This window comes from Idiotropiscis lumnitzeri, chromosome 3 (assembly GCF_059441095.1).
Source record: "Idiotropiscis lumnitzeri isolate Australia: NSW breed Sydney's pygmy pipehorse chromosome 3, RoL_Ilum_1.0, whole genome shotgun sequence".
Lineage (NCBI taxonomy): Eukaryota > Metazoa > Chordata > Actinopteri > Syngnathiformes > Syngnathidae > Idiotropiscis > Idiotropiscis lumnitzeri.
In genome coordinates this window covers 31,726,176-31,754,174 of record NC_142393.1, presented here as the reverse complement: position 1 = coordinate 31,754,174, position 27,999 = coordinate 31,726,176, and the positions used below count along the sequence as shown (strand labels likewise).

The following is a 27,999-nucleotide window of genomic DNA, read 5'->3' as shown; positions in this document are numbered from 1 at the left end:
TTTCGCCCCCCACCAAAGAAGACTACAGTCTATGACGCATTCCGTCAATATGCGGACTCCCGGGAAGTATTAGAATTTGTCTTTGAAGAATACATGCAATTTATTCAGTTAATGAATCTTGTATCGGGATAACAGTAGATGCGACACCGATTCCGAATCCTGGGTGAGTGGTCTTCTTGTCCGTTCATTGTGCAGCACACGCGCTCGAAACCACAAAGGCCTCGCGCTCAATGAAAACACGATAGCATCATGCTATATTAGCCTCTTTCGTTTGTTTTCCTCAAACGTATAGCTTGTAGGGGTGCATATGTTTTGCGATTCGCTCAATGGAGTTTACCGTCATAGGCGCCAAGTTTTCAGGTTCATCTGCAGCCTCGGGTCTGTTTGCGTCTGAGTCATGCTGTAGGTAAGGGTGAATGTTTGTTTTCACAAGGCTCGCCCAACACCAGAGTGTTTAAAATGCTATCACCAAATGCACCACCATTTGACAGAAAAAAATGCTACCTCATTTGTCAAATAATATTAAGGCAGTCCACTCCAGAGATATCCAAATGCCTCGTTCAGAAAGTCGTTTTTTAAATTATGTGAGAATATTACAGCAGGACTGCACACAGGAGTGTTTTACTGTATATTTAATATTAACGCTTCAAAGAACATGTCACTCAGAATTATTTACTTAACAGTGACTTTAGCTTATACCTGCGCACACACGTTTTTAAATAAATGCAGGACCCAATTTTGGGCATCGTAAACTGGTGATCAAAAGTTCACTTTTTGCTGCCATTAGCCTCAAGTACAGTTGCATTGAAGCATGGTGAATCTGAGCAGGTAGCCAAGTTTAAGTAATTAATAAAACGTCCTGAACCTAGCAATTGCCCACTTGTTCTTGTTCTAAATCACTCACAAAGGCTTGGCGAAAGCGTCTTGTGAGGCTTGCTTAACTCCCACTTTTGTTTCCACATGACCTCCGCCGCTTGAAGAGTTTGCCAGCAATCCACGGAGATCCGGCTGGTCGCACACCCTCAAATCAATATCACGATAAATTGAGCAATTTTACCTTTATAATGATGAATGCACGATAAATTACCCCTGTGTACCAAAATCTAAATAAATGCAGGAAATGCATATTAACTGCTTTTTTTTTTTATATTGACCAACTGGTACACATTACTTTCAATGAAAAATAAAAGTACAAAAATCATTTGTATAAACATTCCAAATAGCTTGCTTTGCATGACTTGAACGTCACAAAGAACAGGAGAAAAAGGGTACCTCTCGCAAAATCTTTTTCTGCAAATAGATTGCGCCAAGATGCTGTAATGCCATGTGCAAAGGCCAAGATTTGTGTAAAGGTCTCCCGTAAACAATATACATAATTCCATGTGCAAAGGAGCTAGTGTGGCCTGAAAACAAAATGCTGAATAAAATGAAAAAATGTCAATGCAAGCCAAATAAACAAGTGTGTATCATCTGGAAAATGTGCCGTCTCAAGTACTCTGGTGCGCAGTCGCCACTTGTCGTCTATTTAATGCACAGTCAGGCTCCAACAGGGATCCATGTTGCGACTCGACCACAAGTCGGATATGGATGCAAAATGCTTGACATGTCTAAGCTCCCGTCCCGATGTTGTCCATATCGGGAAGTATGGTTTGTGAACAATATTTGCGTACCTCTTGTCGGCTACTTTCATGAGGCGTTTAAATCCAGTGCGCTCCACTGTAACTAGAGGAGCTATATCTTTAGCCATCTGCTAGGCCAGAGGTATTCAATTAAAAGTCACAGAGGTCCACGACAAAAATTTCTTCCAATTAAAAGGTCCGAACCAAAGTCCGACTTCCCTTAATATCTAGCCTATGTTCACATTTTTATATAGTTTCAATATTTAGTCATTTTCAACAGAGCGCACTTATATACAAAATATTTAGCAATGTTCCCATTAAACACCTTTGCCAGTCAAACAAATATAAGGCGTTTATTTCACATTCAAGAAAATGTGACTCCAGGAATTTAAGGGTGCCACTTCCGGAAAAAATAGTAAAATATCTCCTGCGGAAATATATCAAGTGCTAACTAAGCATTGAGTAAACATCTTTTACCTTTTTTAAAAAAATCAGAGTTATCAGCCTAAATAAAACGGAAAGCCTAATTATCCAAGTAAAACAGTTCAACATGTTCAGTACACAATCAATAAAAATGGCTGTCCTCATGAAAAACTAATTCAAAATGAGCTTTGACACCACCTTTTCTTTTGAATATTTTTTTTAACTTCTCTTAATGAGAAAAATGAGTTTGTGACTCCCCTGCCAGTAACTTAAATCTGGGTTGGAACGGAGTCAGGGCCATTGGGATTTGGTGGATTATTTCACACATCTGGGCTTTGTGTTTTCCTTTAAATAATGTTTTTGCAACCGCATTTAAGCACTCCTTCACAACTTCCCCATCACTGAATGTTTTTTTATGTTTCCCGAAAATTTTTCTTTGCATGCCGCTGTGCTGTAAACGAAAATGTAAAAATCAGTTAAACTGCACTCGAAGTTCAATGTTTTTGCGTGCACTCACCTCAAGCTTCAGCGGATAACTTTGCAAAAAAGGGCGGTGCTTTGTTTCGTTGTGGCGCTTCACAATGTTGCGACGGTTTCGGAGCATATGATGCACACTGGTTTTAAATTGGCTGCAGCCAGATCGAAACTAAATTTCTCCGTCCATTCATTGAAAACAAGACGCATCGACCTTGCTAACTTTTTAGCAAGGCAAACTGTCAGCAGCACTCTCTTCCGGTCTGCTGCGCAACTGGCAGTGGATCGTAAACAAAAGATTTGATTGGCTTAAATCAGTGACGCCTTTTCCGTATTAACTAGAATTGCAGCGTCAACATTTGCGAATGCGCCCTGAAAAAAATTCATCATAGATTGGTCATGGGTCCAGTCCGAACCCGGACCGCGGTCCGCCATTTGGTGATGCCTGTGCTAGGCTATCGCGTCCACCTCTTAGACGTTCTCTCATATGGTGTCGCCTCCGTTATGGGCTGTAGTCACTTGTCGAACCTTGCTTCTCAATTTGAGCTTTTAGCACAAGCTCCAAGTCAACAGCATGGTTGTGTTGTACGTGGTGAAAAAGAAAAGGTTGTACAAGCTGTTTTTGGTGCTTACGACGCTCTTTGTTATTCGTGTTCTTTTACTCAGACATCGTCTTTACGGAACCCAAAACATTTCCAAACGACAGATGTCTTGATTTCTTTTCGGGACAAGCCCACCAGGAACAACTTCAACTCACGTTACTTCGTCTTCAGCCATGTCAGCCGCTTCTTGATTTGAATCGCCAGCTACGACTGTGTCGTCAGTTTTCTTTCTTGTTCAGATGGGTGGAGTCACGTGACTACACGCGCTTTAGCCGTCTTAAAGGCGCATGAACATAGCCACGGACAGAAAAGACATTTCTTTTCTTAGTTTTTTTTTTAAACACCGCATTTACCTACGTGGGCAAAATGATGTCGGTTTTTGTAATAAATTTTGGTAACGGTAAAGTTTTGTTTTATCGCCCAGCCCTCCTCAGGGATGTTGGAAGTGCTCGTTAACGCCTCAATTTGTACCGAAATCCAATGTCGATTAAGTCCATGCAATTTTAATATCCAGTAGTAAAGGTGTAAATACAGTTAAAAAGGAAAAGACACAGCCATTTTCCTCACACTCCTTCACCCCGAAGGCGGGCCCACTGTCATGCTGGTTGACCACCGAGGCGAGCTTGCGCTAGGAATCTCATTCAAGTAAATGACTGGAGTACATGCACACGCGATGTATTTAGGGTTTTTTTTCCGCGAACTTTAACTTTTTTTTTTAATGAATATGGTAACTCCCAGACCGTCACGTTTTGATCACGTAGGCTATGCACAATCACTCACGACGCTGCTGGAAAGAAGACCAGGAGGGGCTTCTCAAAGGAAATGCTTGTCTATGAGTGCTAGTAGATATTGGATGTAGTCCAATAAAATACAATGTTGTTTGTTTGGCTGATAGGGGACCGCAGTGTGATACAAATACCGTAACGTGACACCCCTACACATAAATCTTTACCTTAACGTTGTATTCTTAAACTTAGAAAATTAAATTTCCCTATCATTCAGACGTGTCACTATTTTACTCACAACCTAATGTCACGGTTTGTTTAAAAAAAAAAAAAAGCCAAACACTAACGTGTTAAATATGATACACATTCAACTATTTAAACACAGATAGGACAAGGATTACATAATGTCTTTACCACTTCAACAATTAAATGCATGCTGAGAACCAAAAAGGAATTTTTTTTTTTTTAAACAATATATTTACACTCGACCCCTGCTATTCGGGTGTAATAAGAGACCAGGCCAGCTCGCGAAAAGTGAAAATCCGCATATAGTTGACTCCTATTGAAATTCTTTGGGTGCGAAATATGTGATTTTATGCTTCGTATATTTTTTAAATTAATTGGGCGTTTAATTTTTTATTTCTGCCAAATATCGGCATCAGCCTCAAAAAATACTTATTGTTTGGGCCTTACTGCATACAGTAAAATGTAATTATTCACTCTATTCATCATCACTACTTAGTGCTGTTGTGGTGAACTGCAGTGTTCTCTCAGGAAGTCAAATGGCTGTATTGAGATTATGTCTGATTGAATTGTAGTATTTGGAATTTATTTTTTTTTTTATTTATTTTTTGCATAATTTCCACCAGTCCTGCAGAATGTCCAAGATCAGGCGGAAGGTTACAGTGGAGAATTCAAAAACAATATCTGATAGCAGCAGCACCACCGCATCCAGCAGCACCAGCAACCCTGCCGCCCCCTCGCGACGGCCCAGCGTCTTTGAAAGACTTGGCCCGAGCACCGGGAGTAATGCTGCTGATGTATGTACAACACTGATTGTAGTATAATATTTCGGTCAACATACATTGCTGAGTCATTTGTATGCTTGTTTGTGTCTTTCAGAGTCACTGCAGAAATTGGCTGAAGACGGGAAACTGCAGTTACGGAAACACTTGTCGCTACACACATGGAACTCACCCACGAGGCAAAGGATTTAATTTCAGCCGGTACGATGCCTTGTTTCGAAGTAGGCTGAATAATTTTGTGTCGTCGGCCGCTCCATAATGAAGCTTTATGGGAACATTTATCCTCATCCTGCAGTTAGTTGTGCTTGTTGTTATTATTGTATTCGTGGAGGTCTTTTATGTTTTCATAAACTTAGTTGCGTCTGCATCGTGGAACTAACCTTGCAAGTGCCAGATGACAACGTGAATCACTTAAAGGAGTTCTTCACAGTATCAAGCAGGTCCTGTTCCATTCCGTACTATACTTTGCTTTGATTGGGTGAGGCGACAACCTGTGCACGCCGATCAAACTTTTGACCAATCACAGCAACAGATAAAAATGTCATCAATGGCATGTGCCTTATTTTGACCAGCTGAGTCTTTTTATTTCGCAGAGGGCATCTTGGCGTTCAATGATAGTCCTCGTTTTTGCAGCGTAAATATGCCAATGAATGGCATCTTAAATAACACGTTGATTTATTTATATTTATTTATTTAGTTTTAGACACAACCACGTATGCTGCCCCCAAACCCCGTGCTCTGGCCTGACTCACGATAGCGCATATACACACACCAATCGCACATCCACTGCGCATATGAGCAAATGTGTCCCGTCGCATAAAAAGGTGGTCTCCTGTGGAGGATGAGGCCCTGCACACAGTGCAAGTTATGCGTTTAGGGAGGGTCAACCTTCTCTGACAGTCTTAGGGTGTGAAATTTCCCTTTCATAGTGGTATTCATTAAAGTATTGTGTATTTTAATGATTGAATTTGACTTGACGCTCTTTGCTTGTGTGTGTGCGTGCATGTGCGTGTGTGTGTGTGTCTCTGTCTCTGGAGCAGGTCAGCAGAGAGACCCACTGGCGACTTGCGGGAGAGGATGAAGAATAAAAGACAGGATAATGACCCAGACAGTGTGAAGCGTGATTTGGATGAGCCAGCATCTCCCACAGGAAGAGTGAGTCCTCAGTCACTTTCTGCTTTGGATTTTCCAGTAATCACTACCAGTTGTTTAACATCTGATTGCAGCAGTGGCAATGTATAACCTTATGGTATTAAACATCTTTTTGATAAGAAAATATAGTTAATAAATAACACAATCATTTCAAAATGCCATCCATCCATCCATTTTTTTCCCCCTCTCTCATCCGGCCGGGAGCAGCAGCTTTAGCAGTAAAGCCCTGACTTCGCTCTCGGCAGCCACTTTGTCCAGCTCTTCCAGGGGATCCAGTAGCCTACCCAGAACGGCCTGGCGACATGGGGCTCATCTCATTTGTCTTACTCCAGCTTCCTAGTTGACTTTATGCGATCAACATTTTTGGGATCGATCAGCTAGTCGATCGGCTCGGTGTAAAGTCTACTTCTTAGGTTCTCGCTCCTCTTTTTACTTGATAGCACCTCTCACTAGAAACTCAAGGAGGCAGGAGATTTACAGCGGTGCGAGGCTGGAGGAGGAAGACATGTTTTGGGGAAATGAGACTGCTCCTTTGATGTTATTTGATGGAGACGTCTAATAATAATGAGGTCACCTCATTGACACTTATCACAAATGCATCACCTCTACTTTATGCTTTATTTTTCAAGTGGGATTAAATGTCAAATATCAACACGGTTACAACATTGAAGATGCAAAGACGAATTGTGATTGGTCTGTCCAAAGGTTGTTTCCCACCCCCAATGTGCAGTGTATTTAGAATTATTTGTAAATATGTAAAGCATGGAGATTCTGTATTTTGCTTTTGCATTAAATTGAATGCGAAAAAATGCTGAGAACTATCTAAACGGTTTTACTTTATGTGGCTAAATGCATTTCGCAAATGGCTGCCTGCCTGCTATTCACTTTGTCAATGTCTTGCAAGTACGTTAAGCAAGTTGCCGGACAGCGAAACTAATGAGAGACATGACATGCTATCAGCCTGATTTAATTCATGAAGCAATTACATTTCAATATTATTCCGGCCAACATTGGCCACTGATTTGCTAAGTGTTTGCGCTATTAACACCTTTCATAACTGTACTTGCTGTCAGCATTAAAATCCCCATGTACTGTTGCAAAGTAAATGATGAAAAATGTTCGACCTGCATCATTTGGTTGCACATACGCATCTAGCAAAATGTCATCCATTCAGCCATCCATCCATTATCCACACCACTTATCATCCTCAGTCGCGGTCATAAAAACCTAATTAATCTTAACTGTCATGCTGCAGAAAATAAAGTAAGTTTAAAAAAATTAATTCCAGTGGTTGAAATGGTCCAAATGATAGTTTTCTCCGTTGATCGCCACTAGTTTTCAGTCCAAATTCCCTTACCCATAATGCACCGTGCGACCCGGAGATCTGCAATTGATCAATAATCTCCACTGTCAAGTCAGAATTTCTCGAACCTCACACACTGGCTCAAGCACTTTCTCTGTCAGAGAGATGCCATCCACATCCCTTGATCCAGCTTCTCTGGACAGGGATTAGACGGCCAATGTCCCTGCATTCAACCGCCACCCAGCTCTCTAAGTACCTATGTACCCGACCCATGTTGCCTCTTCGGGCTGTGCCCCCATCAGTGTAAGCCCGGCTACCATGCACTCACCAACGAGCCCCACTGCCGGGCCTGGCTCCGGAGAGGGAGACCTGGTGACTCCATCTGACCAAAGGAAAACGAGTACCAAAATTGTTGTTAATGGTTCTGAGATATGTGCTTTATCTCGTCCCTCACCTCAGACCTGGTTGCCTTAGGCAACCCTACCGGGGGTATAAAGTCCCAGACACATAAATCTTCCACCACAATAAGGGTTTTTTTCAAAATTGGAATAATTATTATATGAAGTTGTGCCTCTGTGTGCCTGTCCTAAATCACAGCAGAGAGACTCCTCCAGGGGCCGACACAGAGAGAAAGAAGATATCAAAATTACTAAGGAGCGTACCCCTGCCAGCGAAGAAGAACCCATAGAGTGGGAAACAAATCGCGAAGGTTTGACAGTATTGGTTTTTTTATTTTGGGTGGGAGGGAAATATTAATTTCTTGAAGACTCTCTCTTTTAAGTCTATTCTTGTTGGATTTGCAGACTCTGATATTGGTGATTACGACTACGAGTTGTCTCTCGAGATGAAACGGCAGAAGATTCAACGTGAACTGATGAAACTGGAGCAGGAGAATTTAGAGAAGAGAGAAGATGTTGTCATCAAGAAAGACGAGACACCTACCAAAACAAGATCGACGGCCATGCAAAAAGTAAGAAGCAAGGTGTTTAGTGTATATATATGTATAAGTGCGTGTGCATGTGTGTGTGTATACAAATTCTTTGTGGGTTTTAATTATGTTTCTGATACTTAGGCCTCGCCTGAGCCGTTACGCTCACGAGACTCCCCTCCACCTAGGAAGTCCAGTGGCTCTCCAAAACAAAAAAGTGTAGTTAAAGGGTCAGGAAAGAAAGAGAAGAAGGCATCTGGAACCTCACCTGTCGCAGAAACTGCCAAGTATGTTTCTATAGACCTGTTTCCACCAAGTAGTACTGTGACGTTTTCACTGAATACTGTTTGTAAATTGTAAAGTATATAGATAGACAGATGGATAGCTGTAGATCAGTCATCGCAAAGGTAGTATGGGTGGATCGCATGACATTAAAAAATAGACGTCAGCCTATCATTATCCGTCATGTGATTGATACAGGGCACCCAGTCAGTTGACACCTGATTTTTTTTTTTGTGACACATAGGTCACCACGCATGCGCAAACAACGGTGATAAGTGCAGCACAACTAACAAGCTAGCGAGTTGGTTACCTCCAATTTTAAACCCTCGTTTTATTCTCTTGAACTCAAGGGGGTATAAACATGAGTGAGGGTGCTGGACCAAGTAAGAAGACAAAAACGTATCGCTTTAATACGAAATGGGTGGAGGAGTTGTTTTTCACGATGACATTTTCAAAGTGCGTTTGCCTCATCTGCCAGTCTACCATCGCAATACCAAAGAAGGGAAATGCAATAAATAATAAAATAATATATTATTTATATATATATATATGTATATGTATGTATATTTATATGTATGTGTATATATATATATATATATATATATATATATATATATATATATATATAATTTGCATTTTTATAGTAAGTAGATAATTTTGCCTTGGTCATTTTATAAGTAGCTCGCATGCTGAAAAAGTGTGAGCACCCCTCTGCTGTAGATAGAGAGATAGTGCTATATATCCAAATACATGCTTTATGCTTCATATTAATAAATTTAAAAAATGAGATACTGTACTTACTAACACTGCGAGAAGCAGTGTCTGGTGTGTGAACATATACAGTATTTCCTCAAAATGACCCCCATGCATAGAAGAGACGAGGTAATATTTACGGAAGTAAATGTAATCCAGCGTGTCGCGGGATTTCTACTGTGGAGCGATCCGATAGGGGGTAGAAATACAGTCTTTGGGGCTAATAATGAGGTGAGGCTTTTCGGTCTCATTTCATGAAGACATCATGTCATTACTGTGGCTAAAAATTACTTTCCCCAGGACGTCAAAAGGTTCCCATAGTAAGAAGAAAGGGCCTCGTACCCCCAGTCCTCCACCCCCAGTGCCCCTGGACATCCCTGTGGTTGTAAAGAAGCACAAAGGCAAGCACAAAAACAAAGAGAAGTGCGAAGAGAAGCAGAAAGAAGGGAAAGACCGGGGACGTGATGCAGAAAAGCACAAAGAGAAGAAGGAGAAACGCCGGTAAAGATTGCACTTGTCACCTCACCACAGTAAAACCCATTTTTCAATATTCATACTTTTAAAATGTTTTGGTCTTTCATAGGGACCGATCTGACAGTTCTCACAAGGCCAAACGCTCAGTGACTTCAGAGGAGCGTTCTGGTAGTGTGTCACCTTCACTCTCAGTGAGGAAGAAGTCCACCTCTCCTAAAGTTGCTTCACAAAAGGCTGCTCTACCACCGTCTCCTCCTCACAGGTCAGCACGTGTTGACGGCAGTTGGATCGCTCAAGAGCAGATCTTTGATCAGTGTTGTTTTTGGCAGGCATTTTAGATTTAGTCTTAGTTTTAGTCATTTGAACGAAAATGCTTATTAGTTTTCAGCAGATTTAGTCATTCCTATTTGTGATAGTTTTAGTCTAGTTTTAGTCGACGAAAACTCAAAAAGGTTTTAGTCGCTTTTAGTCGACGGAAACGCAGAAAAAAAGTTTTGGTCTAGTTTTTGTAAATGTATAGATACCAAAACTCAAAAAGGTTTTAGTATTTTAACTAATGCCCTTTAGGCATACAAGGTTTCCACCCAATAGCAAAGACTTTCTGATGGACTATTAAGGATTATGCATTACGAACAGATAACGTACAGTGCTCATTGCTCCAAAATAAGCAGAGAACCAAAACGTTTTATTTGGCAACTGTTGTCTTTATTTCACTTAGAGCAACATAAAATAAAAATGTATTACCAACATAGATTCATAGTAGACTTGTTGTATAGTACAGTAGCACAAGTACAAACTGTATCAAACATGTGTCTTGTTTACTTGCACCATCTTGTGGTTATCAGAGCGAAGTAGCCTTGCGAGTGTCACTGTCGCCATGGTCCGTCAAAGGAACGGGTGTCAGTGTGCGCGAGCCTAAACAAACGGCCGCAGACGCGTTTGTGCGACACTAGTATGTGTGACTGTGCGTGCACGGCGCATGTGCCCTGCGTGCTGTCCCGGTGGTGAGCGGGCCCAAACGAAAGATAGGTTGCACTTCATAGCAATGTTTTGAAAGACAGATTACATGTACAATAGGAAGGGATGTTATAAATTTTGAGCGTCTGACGGACCACACGCTAACAATCAACGTAAATTTCACGTACGTCACGTCATGTTTTCGTCATCAAATAACATTGTTTAGCTCATCGTCTTGTCGTCATGAAAAAAAGAGGCATTAACGAAATATTTTTGTCATCGTTGACGAAAACACACTGTCTTTGATGAAGTAACTTGTTACTGTGTTTGTAGGTCTCCAACACCTCCACGCCATCAGCGTACTCCCACACCACCCCACCGTCACTCGCCTTCTTCCCGCTCGGACTCATCTCCCCAGCGGCATTCTCCCTCTCCTCGCCGCCGCCGCTCATCTTCACCTACCTACCACCGCAGCTCCACCATTGCGGCCTCTTCTCCGCCAAGGTCCCAGCGCTCCCGTTCTCCTGCCACATCTCAAAATGCCTCATCCCCCCATCGTCGATCGGATAAATCGAGCCCTGCTCTGCACCACTCGAGAGGCCGTGAGAGAAGCCGTGGTGATAGAGAGAGGAGTCCACATACTCAAGATCGCAGACATGAGCGCAGAGATGGTACACATATATTGTGTTTTGTTGTCCCCATTCTGTTTCACAGAAATAGAGATTACAATCATCAGGCTACAGTGTGGAGGCTTGTGTGGGTACGCTTCAGTGCGTGTGTATGCAAGTGTGTGTGTGTAGCAGTTTCATTGCAGATACTACCCCAGCAGAAGGAGACAATTTTTTTTGTATCCAATTTGGGATACATTGCATTGATTGTGTTCTCCCTACCGCGTGCGTAGGACACAGCCTAACTTTTTAATTTAGATCACGTTCACATTTTGTGTTTCTTGAACAGTCTGACAAAAATGATAAGAGATGTCTGTTACTAACAAATCTTTTTAGGATAGATTACTCAACAATTAACTTCACAATCACATTTGATCACATCAAAGTGATACGTTTATTGCACAAGCAGAAGCTTTAACATGCAAGGTTGACCGGTCACGACAAATTAGACGCTGGGGTTGCGTAAAACAGTGATGGAATATACTGTGACGAGGCTTCAGCTTGTTCAGTGCCAGTTTACCTAAAAAAAACACAAAAGTGGAGTTATTACCTTGAGTAGTAGGTGTCCACCTAACGTTCCCGTCACCAAGCTCTGGCATCTCCGCTTAACAGTCATGGAACTTCTTTTTTTGTATGTCTGGTCTACCATAGTGTGCTTTTAATAAGTGACCCTTTGCAGCTTTTGACAGTTGTGGAACCTTACTGTGTTTTACATAATTACTGAATCCTACTATTGTGGTGTTTCAATGGAAGATGGAATTCGTTCCTATGGCAAAGAAAATGTTCAAGTAATCTTTTTTTTTTTTTGTCTTTCCAACAGAAAGCCGCAAGAAGGGAGATAAGGACAGTAACCGCGACGACTGGGATTTCGACTCAGAGCAGACCTTGTCCAGGGACAACCGCGACGACAGAGAGGCCAGGGATGTTCGAGAGCGACGGGATGGCCGAGATAGAGGACGCGAAATGACAAGAGAGCCTCGTGACCGCCGAGATGTGAAGGAAACTCGAGAAAGCAGGACAGAAACCCGCTCCAGTCGAGAGTCATTGGAACGACGAGATCGTGAACGGGATAAAGAGAGAGAGAGGGAGAGAGAGCGTGAAAAAGAAAAAGAAAGGGACAGGATGGACAACCTCAGAAAGGAGGAAATGGCCCAGGAGGACAGGAGTTATGGAAGAGCTCATGGGCGTGATGAAGGAGGAAGAGAAGGACGGACAGAGACCAGAACAGAGCAGAACAGTCGTGGGAGGGGACGTGAGTTCTCTGACAAAGGCAAGACATGATTATGTCAGTCGATAAAACAGACTTGTGTGTCATGGACAGTGTCAAATGTCTTCCTCCATCAGGCTCGAACAGGAACTCCAGAGGGAGCCAGCTGGATAGCAGTCATGACAACTGGGAGTCTCGAAGCAGTGGTGCACGCGAACGGAGCGCAGAACGCAATGCCACAGAAAGAATTTCCGATCGAGACAGAAGAGGCGACCAGGCCCGAGACTCTTCTTATGACAGGAGAGGCGGCCACAGTGAAAGAGACCGCAGGGATAATCGCGAGAGAGGTGGGAGTTAGGAATTGTGTGGAGCTCCATATTTGGGGTATTGTTTGGGGAAAAACATAGTAACTTTCTAAACTGTTTTTTAATCAATACGAATATATTATCATAAATAGAGGTTGTGAGTTTGATACCCGGCCTTTGTGACCATGTCGAACTATCCTTTAGCAAGATACTGAACCCCGAGTGGCAACTGATTGCATGTATAATAGTTTGAAGCGCTTTGAGTACCGAAGGTAGAAGCGCTTTGCAAGTCACAGCCCAGTATAATGAGATGTTCTCAATTACATAGGAGTGGGATTCAAAGGAAAATATATGATCTTATAGTTGATTTATAGCAGGAATGGGATGCTGCTCTGTGACAGAGAGTTTCTTTTTAATGCAAACGCTTTAAGAAGTTTAAACAAGACAGTGTTTCATTGATCACTAATTTAAAACACCTAATATTAGTCTTAATAATATGCAAAACATATGTGTTTTATGACATCAATGTACATACTTTTTCTGTAATTATAGGTCTAGTAATTGCTAATTATATTACATGAGTGACATCGCTCTCATCTTTCTGCTACATAGTCCCAAAGGCAAATTTTGCAAACGTAGTTCAGCAATAAAGAGCACTGGGAGGGAGAGCCATTAGCCGCTGCGTCTATGCGCGCCGCCATCTTGGCAAAAAAAAAAATTCTTCAACATCAGGAATACACTGTGTGTAATAAATGCGGCGCAGTTACTTCGTCACTTGAGGGACTACAAGATGTTGTTTGTGTTTACATTTTGCTTGCACCTCGGCTGAAGAAATTGATGGTAGGATTGCAGCGTGGACTCTGAGGCACCATCGTTCACCCGCTTCAAAGTGCACCGCTTCGAACTTAGGCCATTGCTTTCTATTAGTCCACCACTCAATTCTACATATGATAAATACACACTTAAAAAGCATTTCTAAAAAAACACAAGACATTTAAAAAACAAAAGTACAGAAATAAAACTATATACTATATAACTCACTAAAATTACTCAAAGAAAGCGAAAAAAAAGAAGGGAAATAAAGGCATCATAGTGCCGTTGGCAATACAACAGAACCACCTTGGTCACATGCTTCAGATTGGCGTCAGATTTTTATTTGTGTAGATCTGCATGAAACCTTTGCTTTTGAAAAAGGAGGGAAACCATTTTTGTCTGGCTAAAGTATAACTTTTCTTTTCCTAGATCAAAGGGCATCTTCCCCAAACAGACAGAGAAGATCAGAGGAGTCCGAGAGGGACGAACGCAGGGAGGAGCGCAGGACAGACCGAGGAGAAGAAAGACGAGACGACCGGAACAGAGAGCGGGAGAGAGAGAGGGAGCGAGAGAGGGAACGGGAGAAAGATAGGGAGCGGGAGAGGGAAAAGGAGCGAGAAAAGGAGCGGGAGGCTGAGAGGGAGCGCACCAGGGAGCGAGAGAGAGAGCGAGAACGGGAGCGGGAGCGAGAAAGAGAGCGGGAGGAACGAGAGCGGGAAAGAGAGCGAAAGGAGCGTGAACGGGAACGAGAGCAGCGGGAGCGAGAGAGGCAGCGAGAGTGGGAGGAGCGAGAGCGGGGACGGGAGGAAAGGCGGGAGAGGAGGGAGGATACCCGGGACGACCGTACCATTCGCGAGACAAGGGACGACCGCAAAACAAGGCATGTACTGCATGAAGAGGTTGAAGTTACTGTATTTTCCACACTACATGCTTTGAACCGTGGGGATTAATTGGGGGAAATTACCGTAATTTCATTTATTTTATTTTTTTACTCTGTGTAACATATTTCTTTGTTGATATCCCATGTTTTAATTTAAAATTTTGTAGCTTTACATTTATTTGTGCTCAATCGTTTTTGTTGTGGATGGTTAGGTTGTTTTGCTGAAATGTATTTTTTTCCCTAACTTCCCTTTTGGTGCCCTCCAGCCGCAAGCGACCCAGGTTGGAAACCAGCCCCAGCCCACGACCTTCCCCCAAGCGAGGGACACGTGACCACAGTCCCGCAGACAGTGATGGCTACAACAGTACAGATGAGAAAAGTGAGCGTCCAATTGGCCGGGGGCTGGCCAAGCTCCACCCACAGCCCCTCCTCCCCAGCCCTGTGTGTCCACCTCCAAGTGACAGTAGGAAATTCTTTTAGCGAGGACACATCCTTTTTGGGAATAAGGATTTAACATCTAGGGAATATATTGCCATTTCGTAAATCTTGAGTTTTTGTGACATGTTCATGTGCAGGTGCAGATAAGCATCGCTTGCACAGCCAGGTGGTGCGCCCCCTGGAGCCCCTGTTGCGTTCACCATCAAGGGCAGTAATATCTGATGACAAGTCCAGCCACTGGAAGGATGAGGAGCGCAGAGGAGCTGGTGATAAGAGGGATGCACGCAGCCGCCACGAGGACCAGGAGCCCCGAAGCAGGGGGGGTGATCGACGTGCTGATCAGCTGTCAGATACGCACTCTGAATCTCGAAGCCGAGGCAGAGACCTGCGAGACTCCACACCGCCTCCTGTTCCTTTGGTTCTGGTTGCTGACAACGAAGACCGAGATGTTGCTGCGTCACAGCCCCAAGAGGAAAGCAAAAAGAAAGCCAAATCATTGAGGAAGGGCATGAAGAAAGGACGTAAAGAGGAAGACGCATGTGGTGCAAAAGGTCTAACTGGAGACCGTTTCAACCCTGACCCGCCGGCTGCTGTTTTGACAGATGGTCCGCCATCTCTGCTATCACCAAGGAAGGGAGCAAAGAGGAAAGTGCTAGAGCGAAAGCGGAAACGCGCAGGAGATTCTGAGGCATCCGAGGAGGATTCTTCACTGCTTCAGCCCCATAACAAGAGGAAGAGAGGTCCTCGGACACCGCCTCCCTCCATGAGGCCAGGTCATCGTGGCTCTGCTGGCAATGCTGAGCCTGCCCAACTGTCCAAAATGGACAACTTCAGCGACTGGTCAGATGAAGAGGTCTCGGATCGAGGAGGACAAGTGGATTCCGCTTCTGCTGAGCGTGCTCCACCTGAGCCTCTTCGAAGAGGTGGCGGCCCCAGGTTGGGCCGTGACAGAGACCGGTGCAACCCTCCTCCGATCGCCCCTCTGCTTCTGCAGGATCCTCCAATGCTGTTGCAGACTTTGACTCCACAGCCCCTGATGTCCCAGCCCCTTCTCCGCAAGCCTCCCCCGGAGCAGACGCGCAGCAACAGCATGGGAAGTAACCAAAGTCGCACATCATCCAGGCGTCCGCGGTCGCCCTCCAACGATTCAGCTCACCGAGATGACCTCCAGGGAACACGTGCCCGCAGGGGCCGGCTCCAGGGCACAGGCACACTTGACCGGGAAAGGGAGAGAGAAAGAGAGAGGCTTGCCGTCAGTGACCCGCCAGGAACAGAGAGGAAATCACGAATAGACCAGTTGAGGAGAGGCGAGCCAAGCCGCAGTACCTCTTCAGGTCAGTAATCACATAAACTTTGAACATGAGACTGCAGGTTGCATGTACCACCCAAACACTGATTGTGCTTACCTTGTAGACCGCCAGGACTCCCGCAGCCACAGCTCCAGGCGTAGCTCCCCTGATTCTGAGAGGCAGGGCAGGTCCCAATCCCGCGCTGGGTCCTATGACAGTCGAGAACGGGAGCGTGACAGGGAGCAATTTGATCGGGAGCGGGACCGAAAGGATCTCCGTCAACCACAACCAGGCCTGCTTCTGCAACAACCTCTTCAACAACAGCGAGACTGGGACCCCGAGTCCAGGGACTGGCCTGGCAGGGGACGCGAGCCACCTCCACCCATGCGTCCCGCTCGTGAACCTCTTCTGAGGGAGCGGGACGTTCGGGACAGAGAGCGCTTACTGCCCGAGGGACTCATCCAGCAGCATGAGCGGGAAAGGGAGCGAGAGAGAGAACGAGACAGAGACAGCAGGGGTGAAAGAGGCAACGATAGAGAGAGGGAGAGATTGATGATGCTGGACTTGCCCCCCCACTGTGACTCCAGAGCTGCAGGGCGAGGAGATCAGATCCGACAAGACAGAGGTGACTATGAGCCCCTCCTGCCAAGAGAAGCCTTCAGCCCACCAGAAGCTGAGAAACCAAGCAACAGCCACCATACTGTGGGTGAGCAGTCCGAGATGGAGAAGATGGACAGCGTTGATGGTAAAAATATACACACATTTCAGGGGTGTGCATCTTTCAATTCGTTACGCTACATTGCGTATGAAACGATTCAACACTGTTTGATTCGATGAATTACGATTTGATTCAGTGTGTTATCAGTTGGTGCACTCTGCGCGCCCAAATTTCATAGTGTGCAACTAAAAAAAAAGGTTGTGGGTGAGAGGCTACTTATTCAACAGTCTCTCTCGAGTAGAGTTGCTCCCCTTACCATGTGATGCAGCACAAGCACAGTTGGTTTTGTCACACATTATGTAACAAAATCATAGCGGTGCTCTGGGACCAAGCGCTACGCAATACAGCCAACCTCTAATAGTGGCCCGAAAGAAGTGATGAGGAATGTGTGCATCTGTTGATTGTACTTGTCTAAGATCAGAATCATATTGCCTTCTTGTCAGCTACAAGCCATGCTAGATGCGAAGCGAACCTGTTGATACAGCTAACGCGTTTAACACCGTAATTAAGTACTTGGGGGATCCAAGTGCTTTGAGCAGAAGCCTTTAAATAGAAGCATATTCAAGTTATATTCATTTTTGCATATTCAGCGCGGCAAAATAGCAGGCAAATTACTGGACTGTGGAGATAACCCGAATACGATAATCGAAGCCACTGTTAGCCTGAATGACAACTCCAAATGTTGACAACTTGTCGAAGTACTTTATTTGCAACGCCACCACCACCTCCACAGCAAAGACACCTCTTTCTTTCCCCAACCGTGCCCTCGCCATCTTCCCCAAGTAACACTGCCCCCTAGCTGTGTGGCATGTGAAGGTTATAACACAAAAATAAGACAACAATCTCAGTCTCTTAAAAAAAAAAACATACAATTGCTCAATTTAACAGCAAAACATTAAACATTACATTCAATTACAAAATAATGAGAATGTGTATTTTCCCTTTTTTAACTAACTGTTTAAACAGTATGTTGGCTAGATTATTTAATTCTCCAATACCCTTCATGGAGAGCCTTGAGCAACAAGTCTGGAGATGCTCCCCTTTTAGTTAGACAGTCTGCCAGTTGATCTTTAGTGTCTAACCATAGCACCTGTTTAACCCTTTTGGCTTGGATCAGCTCCTTAATAGAACTGATTTCCAAACGCAATCTTTTTTCAGCAACAAGCTTAGTAGATTTCAAAGCATCCATAAGTGAGTGATTATCGGTAACACAGATTATTGGCACAGGTCGATCAGGACTACCAGCATACAGTTCAGAAAATAAAGTTGACAGAAAAATGGCACTGCCAATTCCCTCAGACATAGCTAGTGTCTCACCTGCTAGTTACTTCTGACAATTCTCTTAATTTTCTTTGACTGCCAGCAAATGGGAGAAAACTGTCCATTTTTACCCATCAAAACAACAAAGTGCCCACCTTGAGTACCCCCATCAGATAGATTTGCAAAAGATGCATCAGTGAATGCAACAAACTGTAGACTATCATCTTTCCCAAGGGGTTGAAATTTCAACTCAACTGACTTGGTCTTGAGTTTAGATACAACTTTGTTTGCTTCAATAATTGTCTGTATGGTAGCACATTTGAGATTTGAAGCCAGATTACTGGCATCAAACATGGCATCAGGTCTGCTCTGTCTTGCAACCCACAAAAGTTGCCCTATTTTTTATCTTAACTGATCTCTTTCCTCTTCAGTGACAGGTGAAGTATGCTCATCTACACGCGATGGAGTAAGATGTATTGGCTGTAAATGGTCAATATATGTAGCCTGGTGTATCTTTATCCCTTTGTCAGAAGTAACAAAATCTACACCCACAAATGAAAAATTATCATGAGCTTCACGACCAACACTAAACTTGACTTTGAGATGTGCCATGACAGTCATTTCAAACAATTGAGAACCACCCCAAATGAAATCATCAACGTGACATGCAAGCACACCCGTGTCGTTTTTCTCATTGTCCAGCCAGTAGAAAACTGCAGGGTCAACTTTGGATACTGTACCTCCTGCATCAATCATTATGTCCTTCACTCTGTTACACCAATACAGAGAGGCATCTGCTAAACCAGGGGTGGGCAATTATTTTTTCCATGGGGCCACATAAGAAACATAAAATATTGTGGAGGGCCGGGCCAAAAGGCTGAACTTAATTCTGCATAATATTAATTGTATTTCTTTTTTAAAAAGCAGTAAATAGCACTGTTTTGACAAGCTGGCAAGAGTATATATTAAAGTTAAGCAATGAAACTAAATACCAAATAAACTGAAAAAATGAGGTTGCCTTACAAAAATTTATTCATTCAAATTTCTCAACACAATGGTAGACAAAATATTAACATTTGTTACTATTTGTGTCTCATATTAGTAAACATATTCTGTCACATTCACTTCAAAACACATTTTGAGTTCCATATACTGTTGGATAGTTGTGTAAAGGTTCTGAGCATTTTAAAGACATCACAATATTGTCTTTTTGCACCAAACATTAAGCAAGATACAACATATTGACTGTCACTTTATCCTGCATGCGTTTTAAAAGTCCGACATTTTTCTGGTAAGATTTGGACAACCGTCCGTGGTGACACCTGCCAGTCTGTCCCATTTCAGTCCCAACGTGTCCATACAAGCATTTACCTCAGTGAAGAGATCGCTCCCTGTCGTCGTCCCTTTTAACGACCGCATTGCTGCCAGCTCCTCCGTAATCCTGAAGTTATCCCGCGGACAAATACGAGTAACTGGGCTGTGTCGCGGACATCACAACTCTCGTCCAGAGCCAAGGAGAAAAAATCAAAACTTGGCACTTCACGTTGCAGCTGTAGCTCCAGATTCCCCGCAATGTCCTCGACCCTTCTCGTCACGGTTCGCCTTGACAGCGGGACTTGCTCAAATGCCGCTTTTTTTTCAGGGCATATTAGTGCTGCCGAGTCTACCAAGCACTCTTTCACGAACTCCCCCTCTGAGAATGGCTTGCTGTTTTTGGCTATTTTGTGGGATATCACAAAGCTGGTCTTGGTTGCTGCATCCCTGGATGCATGAAGCCTTGCTGCGTTTGCAGCTTAGCTAGCAAAGCTTCCGATGTCTGCGCTCTTTCAGCATCAGTTAGGTTTTTATATTTCTCTGCATGTTTCGTCTGGTAATGCTGACTCAAATTGTAGTCCTTCAACACGGCGATCTGCTCCCCGCAAACTAAACACACAGCTTTACCTCTAACTTCAGTAAATAAGTACTTCGCTGTCCAATTTTTGTTGAAAATTCTACATTCGGCATCTACCTTTCTTTTTTTAGCCTGAGCGGACATTTTTGAGGGCGAACGTCGTCTTGTTGTGATTCAATCGCGCGCATGTCTTGATATACGCATTACGTCATTATGTGCGACGCACATTGTGCGGGAATAAAAAAAAAAAACAATTTCAGAATAAAAGCAGTGCAGCTTTAGCCCATGAATGAGGTGAAATTAAAAAGTATGTTTATTTTGAAATTTCCAATTAACCTTACACTCACGGTCAGAGTCAACCAAAGGTATGTGGCCCGGGCCATACAATGCCCAGGTCTGTCATACGGGCCAGTCAGTGCCACCCGGCGGGCCGGATCTGGCCCGCGGGCCGTGCAATGCCCAGGTCTGTGCTAAACCATACACACAGTTTTTCAATTTGCAAAGCGCCCCTCCGCAGTTGGCTTCAGGAGGAGGTTTGACAAAAATGACGCGAGACAGTTCCATGCCTTGTAGGAAGGCTGACTTTATGTCCATCGAATGAAGTGTCCACTGTCTTTGACAAATCACAGCTACAAGAAGCCTCAGCGACTCTGAGGCACAGGTTGGCGAGTGTTTTTGTAACTCAGCAACTTGCAGCTCCTCAAAACCTCTTGCAACAAGCCTTGCTTTTGGTACTAATCCAGTCACTGTCTCTTTCAGAGTGCATACCCATCGTGTGGATATATATTTTTGTCCATTGTCCTCAACTTCCTCAAACACATCATTTTTTCGCCAATTCTCTATTTCGCTTGTTTTGGCTTTGTCAAATAAGATATCATTTGTCACAAATATGTCCTCGCCTCTATAGTCCGTCACATCTTGATCCACCTGGATTTGAAAATCCTCTAATTTTGAAACATCTGATGATTTGTTGATTCCAGCCACTCCCGCAGGCCCAAGCAGCTCAAAATTGTACCAATTTTTATATTTTCCAGTCGCTTTTCCTGCACGTCCCAAAACCTTTGCTGTTTGTTGAATGCTGGTTTCCGGGTTTTTGAATGTTACAATCTGACCAGTCTTTAACTGGATATTTCTCTCATGCTCTTGTCCTTCAGCCCTTGTGTTCACAAGAGCAGGCAATGGGTCATTCTCCATGTACTCGACATGTGGCTCGCCTTCCAACTATTGGTCTGTTTCTCACAAGTAATCTGAGAAACATCATCATCATATTCCTGAGCAACCTTTTTCAGTCTGAGTTGATGAACTCTAACACAGGTGCCTCCATGTCGAACAAAAACAACTGCACCATCCTGTCCAATGACCACTCCTGGCCCTTTCCATTCTGGACAGTCGACGCGTTTGTAGTAAACCTTGTCACCTAGTTCATACTTCTCATCTGTGTGACGCAGCTGTTTCTTTAGTGCTCTACGAAGAAGATTCTGCTTCAGTAAAAGCCTTTCTTGCTGCATGCAGAGCTGAAATATGCTTCGCGACCCATTCACTTTTTGTGGTGCCTTCTAGAGCTCGTGCTTTGTCAATCAACACAGAAGGTAGGTTGGGATTCTGTCCGAACACCAGCTGATGTGGGCTGTAGCCATGGACACTGGCCATGCAGTTCTTTGCCATCAAAGCCCAAGCCATAGCAGTGCTCCAGTTGCATCCAGTGCTTGTCTTCACTTTCATTATAATTTCAGTAAGGGTTTGATTGTGTCTTTCTAATAGCCCATTACTCCAAGGACTATAGGCGGCTGTTGTTTTTACTTCCATGTTAAAATTCTCAGCCATGGCTCTCACTTCTTCATTATTAAACTCCCCACCATTGTCACTGAACAGCTTTTTAGGGGGGCCATGAACACTTATCCAATCATGAAGAAAATGTTTGACGATCTCAGAAGACTTCTTTGTAGTCAGAACACTCCCTGCACTAAAACGAGTGAACTGGTCAATAATATGTAGGTACCGTACTCCCGGTTCCAGCTCGTGCAAATCTACAGCAACTGTTTCATTATACGTTGACGCAAGCGGTAAGCCAACAGCTGGTTTTGGTTTAACCCTACTATATTTTTGACATACTTCACATCGACTTACTACATTCAGTAGGAGGTTGGCACATCCAGAATCCTTGTTCCCAGAGCTGCTCAAAAGTCTTTGTAGCTTGTCAGCAGAGGTATGTCCAAATTGTTTGTGAAGTTTCTCTAAAACTTTCATCTTCTCATCGGTTGTCATTTCATCTGTTATTGTCAGTATTTCTTCCTCAGTAGCTGGCACATGCTCCATGTTGGCATTACATTTTTCATCAGTGTCCACAATGCTTACACAGTAATGTCCAGAGGTAGAAAAATCCAGTTTGACAGGTTGGTCGAACATCACTACGTTGTCACGCTCCATGTCCAAAACTGTTCTTGCTCTTTTTAGTGATGACTTACTCAAAAGCAGGGGGATGTCAACAGGTACAACTTCAGTTTGTATATTACACTTTGTGTGCCCAATTTTAGCAGGTATCTTCACACTTTTCACAGAGTAGACCACTTTTCCGTCTCCAAACTTAAATGATCTGTGACTTTGTTTTTCAGTCTCTTTCATAGTATTTGCACTTTTCTTTCCCAATACCGAGCTGTAGTGCTCAAGCCACTTTTGTCCACATACTGTTCTGGTACAAGCAGTATCTATTATAGCTGAGCCAAAACATTGTCATGAATATTTCTGCATCTGTAGGTGATTCCTTGGTTAGCAGTGTAACATTACACTCTTCAACTTCCGTTTGACGATCCTCAGTTATTGCGACACTCTCACTTCTGTGTGGGCAGTCTTTAGCCCAGTGATACGTGCTTTGGCACACTGCACATTTGGATCGCCGTCCAAACTTGTCAAGGGGATTAGTACCATTCTGTGGAGTTTTCTGCCGAGTGCTCTTTTGCCAGGCTTTGCCCTTTTTCCGTTGCTGCTCCGTAGCATACACAATTTCCTGGCTGATGGCATCCGCCGCAACACTCGCATTTGCGCCAAATATCCTCTTCAGCGCCGACTTCATATTAGCAAATGTTAAGTCGCTGCATGCTGTTAAAGCCAGCTGCCGGTCTGTCATCTCCAAGCACGCTGTGTCCAGCAGCTTAAACGCTAAAACAGCATCGGGTAGTTCCATGTTGTATTTCCGCATTCGTGAATAGCACTGTTCAAACTCGATGATATAGTCCGCCATGGACACATTCACGTCTTTCATAATGCGATCAAAATTGGAGTAGGCTTCGTATATTCTGTCTTTTTCTTCTTTAAGGAATAGCCCATCAAATTTGCAAAAATGCAACACAAAAGTAGAAAGTTGCTCCTCAAATGAAGTCATTGAAGTCAACTTGACCAGATTGTTAATCATTTCCCAGTCATAGTGTAAAAAGCGGTGTTGAATGTGATGCAGTTAAGAATTTTGGTGCGCCTAACTTAAGTGATGGTGCAACAAGGAAAAAAGTTTGGAGCAACAGTGCAACAAGCTAGTCCAGAGCTACAGACATGCCTGTAGCTTTTGCTATGTTTACTAATATGTAACATGTTAAAGCTTCCCAAAACCCAAACTATTCAAGATTCAAAGAAAGAACAGATGAGCAGCAACATCAAACGGAGGTATCCAATTCATATCTGATGTGCGCCTCATAAGACAATTCATTACATATTTCAATACAAATGGGTGTGATATGATTCAAGGACAGAATATTTTAGAATCTAATGATCCGATTCTGATTGGTTTAGTCAATACCGATTTTCCTATTTAAATCTTTTCTATAGACTGCTGACGTTTGCATCCAGTGTTTGTATCAAAAGCTTAATTGCTGTGTTATTGAAGTGTGTGTGTGTTGGTGCGTGCATGCTTTGCTTCAGGAGAGGATGAGGGGAAAGAAGATGACAGCCAGTCAGTGGCATCTGTTGGAGAGGAGTATGAGCCAATCAGTGATGATGAGCTTGATGAAATTCTCGCTGACAGTCAGAAAAAAGAGGACCAGCAGGATGAGGAGAAAATTACAGGTACCGGACATGCAATACTTTGACTTTATTATATGATTTGTCAGGATGTCAGAGTTCTCATGAGTGTTGTCCCTTCTCCATGGTGTGTCGTCAGGCCCTCTGGATGTCATTGATGTGGACTGGTCCAGTCTGATGCCCAAACAGAAGCCAGAGCCCCGAGCGGCTGGTGCAGCTCTCCTGCGCTTCACACCAGGTGCAGTTCTCCTCAGGGCGGGTGTCTCGAAGCGACTTGCTGGGACTGCGCTCCTGGAGAAGGTCAGAGAAGTGTGCAAGGTAGAGCTGGACAACCCCAAAGGTGAGAGTTTGCATCTGAACATTGCTTTTTGAAATGTGGTGTTCATTTTTGAGGATGGATTAGTATTTTTGCTTGTATCTGCGATCTTGTTCTTTCGGTCACGACCCATAGCTCATGACCATATGTGAGGGTAGGAACATAGATCGATAGATCAATGCTAGCAGAATAAATGGACCAAAATCGTGCGGAATTTACAGCACTGCCGTGCTGTAGCACAGCATTGAATTTCAAACAATAACTGGAGGGTAATAACCGTATATCTTATCATTATTCCAATTTTGACGGGTCTTGGTATGGTCCAACATACATCATGCCACCAACGTCCTCTTCCTCCAACTCTTCAAACACCTCGATCCCCTCAGATAAATTTGAAATATTACTTTCTGACTGGCTTTGTACACTTTACAATGTGGAGCCCTGCATTGTTTTTCTTGAAATTAATCGCTTACCAGGATCTCACTGTGGAAAAAATATTCTCTGTCAAAATATGAAATAGAACTGATTTTTCCATGCTGTTTTTGTTGTGTTCTGTTTAATTACTTTGATTTCATTTGGCATTTATTGAAATTCCTTAACACTAGATCTTTAGGATAGCCGGTGGGAGCTCCTCGATGTGCCGTCCTCGCACCTCGATACGTGTTTAAGACAATTGCGACGCTCCTGAATATAGCGGCGCGGGTACAACTTCTGGGTCGCGATCAATGTCTTGAGGATAGAGGAGCTTCGAACATTGTCATAACAGACATGAGATGAGCCCACAAAGTCTGATGAACCCCTGAAACGGATGAAGACAGACAGACAGACACATATATATACAGCTTTTTTCTTTTTTTTCTTTTTCTGGATTTTTCTGGAAAAAAAAGTCTCTAGACCAATGTCAGTCCCTCCGCAGTTGTTGCTGTTCCTTTCTCTTTGTTTCTGTTATATCCCGTTTGATACAATACAATACAACTTTATTTATATAGCGCATTTCACAACAGCTGGAGCTGTAACAAAGCGCTTTACATATGGTGTAATATAAATCATGGTACAATAGGAAGGGATGTCGTATATTTTGAGCGTCTGACGACGCACATGAACAATTTCGTCCCGTCTCGTCTCAACAAAAAATTCATGTACAATATGCACAGTATATATCGATCAATAACACAGATTTATTTTTGAGGTGAAGTATATGCGGAATAAGAAAAAATCCAACCATTTAATCCTGCCCCCCCTTTTTTAAAAATAAAAATCTATGGGAGTTTATAGGAAAAAGATGCTGAGTTTTGAACATTTCCGGGAGAAAAGAAAAATGGAAAAATACTGATTGTTTATAGTGAAATTGTGTCGTACACCCTTGTTGAAATTGTTGGAGCACACCATACAAAGTACACTGATAACTGTTTTATGCCAGATATTTTTTTTCATCTTAGCATGTGGAGTCTGTAAGATAAACAATAATAGTAAATATATGCATCTTTTCCAGATGCCGACAAACTGTTTGAACATGACCTCGGGGCCTTGAACATGGCGGCCGTGAACAGACGGGTGGAGAGGGCAAGTTTACTCAGCAACCTGGGGCCCTGCTGCAAGGCTTTGTGTGCCCGCAGGGACTTCGGAATCCGGAGGCAGCTCTTGAAAAATGACAAGGTAAACTTATTGCAATCATTAAAAGGACCATTCATTTAAGACATTTGTTATCTCAGCTGTATTGGAATAGATTTTGGTTTTTGAGGCTCGTGTCTTGTAATCTTCTTCCTCTCCTTTAGGGTCTCACCAAACAGTATCCCATGAATCCTGTAGTGGACAGTGAGCTGCTACAAATGAGCATGCGTCTTTTTAGGAGAACTGTGACTGGTCAGACTTCTGTCCCAGAAAGATCTGATGGTGGGTCAGATCCAGCTCCTGAAGATGCCCCGGCGGACAGCATCAGCAAGGTCACTGTGGGACAGCCAGTGGTTTGTGTGTCATGAGATGCACAAGGTGACTATTAGTCAGAAAACATATGAACATAATGGCTTGGAAGCCTTGACTTGTCCCTGTTCCATTTCATCACAGACATAACTTTTTAGTAGGAAATAAAGCTATGATGAAAAAATTTTGAATTATTTACATTTGAAATGTTTTGCATTATGTGCATGTTCTGTGTCATTGAATACATGTCATTGACTTGGAAACGTTACAAGAAATGTAAAAAAAAAAAAAAAAAAGGCTGTTCTGAGTTTTTTTTGTCAGTGTCATATTTTTATACATTGCGCAATACTTGCAAATGATCCAGGTGAGATATGTAAGACCATTTTCCAGAGAAGAAACACATTTGAACACACCAACAGACCTCGGAGTTTGAAGGCTTGAGACCAAGGGTACCCAAGTCTGGTCCTCAGAGCCCCTATCCAGGCTGTTTTGGGTGTAGCCCTATTCTAACACTTGATTCAAATGATCAGTTCTTCAGCAGGGTTTGCAAAATCCTGATAACGTTCCTGAATCCTGATGAGTTGAATCAGGTCTGTTGCAGTAGGGAGGCATTAAGGGAGGCCTAAAGGACCAGACCTGGGCACACTTGCTCTAGACCAGCAGTCAACAATCTAATTAAAGGTGAGTGCTACCATTTGAATAATGCAAACACCACTAAAAAAAAACAAAAAAAAACTAATCCGCTAAAATTGTTGGTGAAAAATTCTCATTGAACGCTGTGGTTTGGTTTTGTGCTCTGTTCCTGACCTTTGAACTATACTTTTTTTGTTATATATACATGGTTATTTCCAAATTTACACCAATGCACGTGGGACTTACTGGTGGATTTATTTAATTTATTTTCAGAATGGCAACAAGATAAAATTTGACATTTTACTGGTGAGCGTTTCTTATTATTCTTATTTTCTTGAACAGGCCAAGAACTTCGACCCTCAAAGACAAGTACACATGCAACATCAGTACATGATCATGACACTTTCACTCTGATTTTCACATTGACACGTTCACATAATTTACTGACTGTATAGTTCAAAGATATTTTAAACTTAAATTGCAATTAAAATAACACAACATAACTAAACAAGACTGATTAGCACCTCCGCCTCACAGTGCAGAGGTGCAGGGTTCTGTTCTGGCTCGGGCCTACCTGTGTGGAGTTTGCATGTTCTCCCTGTGCCTGCGTTGGTTTTCTTTGGTACTCCGGGTTGCCTCCCACATTACAAAAACACGCAATGTAGGTTGATTGTGCCCCTAGGTTTGATTAGTTAGCGTGGCTGGTTATTATTCTGTGTTGTTTGGTTGGCAACCAGTTGAGAGTGTTTTCACTGTTTCTAACTAGTCATAACCTTAACATTTCTCACTGAAAAATGACTCTTGTATTGCTCGAAACGTCTTTAAAACTGTCTGATACTGCTGGTTTTAATGTAACTCATTGCTTCTTTTATTTTTTATTTTGTGTACAGTTTGCGAGTTTGACAGATAAAATTAATTATTGAAACACTGCAACGA

The 27,999-nt window shown here is 43.1% G+C and overlaps 1 protein-coding gene across 5 annotated transcripts; it reads left to right on the top strand.

Annotated features, from left to right (window-relative positions):
• Positions 1 to 27,899, top strand: zc3h13 (zinc finger CCCH-type containing 13). 5 transcript variants are annotated; one of them, XM_088289817.1, is made up of 20 exons: positions 1 to 163; positions 4,713 to 4,883; positions 4,966 to 5,069; positions 5,909 to 6,023; positions 7,921 to 8,032; positions 8,127 to 8,293; positions 8,396 to 8,538; positions 9,587 to 9,787; positions 9,870 to 10,022; positions 11,051 to 11,388; positions 12,206 to 12,637; positions 12,730 to 12,939; positions 14,140 to 14,590; positions 14,857 to 14,969; positions 15,166 to 16,362; positions 16,442 to 17,062; positions 24,096 to 24,239; positions 24,334 to 24,534; positions 26,003 to 26,166; positions 26,286 to 27,899. In XM_088289817.1, exons 2-20 carry the CDS (start codon positions 4,722 to 4,724, stop codon positions 26,487 to 26,489), a joined length of 5,232 nt encoding a protein of 1,743 aa, XP_088145943.1. In that variant the 5' UTR covers positions 1 to 163; positions 4,713 to 4,721; the 3' UTR covers positions 26,490 to 27,899. The 5 variants fall into 5 exon arrangements, with proteins under 5 accessions (XP_088145943.1, XP_088145940.1, XP_088145941.1 ...); XM_088289814.1 differs by having other exon boundaries at positions 7,924 to 8,032; positions 12,206 to 12,655; positions 14,857 to 15,053; positions 26,286 to 27,898; XM_088289815.1 differs by having other exon boundaries at positions 14,857 to 15,053; positions 26,286 to 27,898.
• The last annotated feature ends 100 nt before the right edge of the window (positions 27,900 to 27,999 follow it).

Coding starts and splice junctions, on each gene's coding strand:
- zc3h13 (XM_088289813.1), top strand. CDS start 4,722: ATGTCCAAGATCAGGCGGAAGGTTACAGTGGAGAATTCAAAAACAATA. Junction 10,023..11,050: donor CCACCGTCTCCTCCTCACAG/GTCAGCACGTGT, acceptor CTGTGTTTGTAG/GTCTCCAACACCTCCACGCC. Junction 24,240..24,333: donor GGATGAGGAGAAAATTACAG/GTACCGGACATG, acceptor GTGTGTCGTCAG/GCCCTCTGGATGTCATTGAT.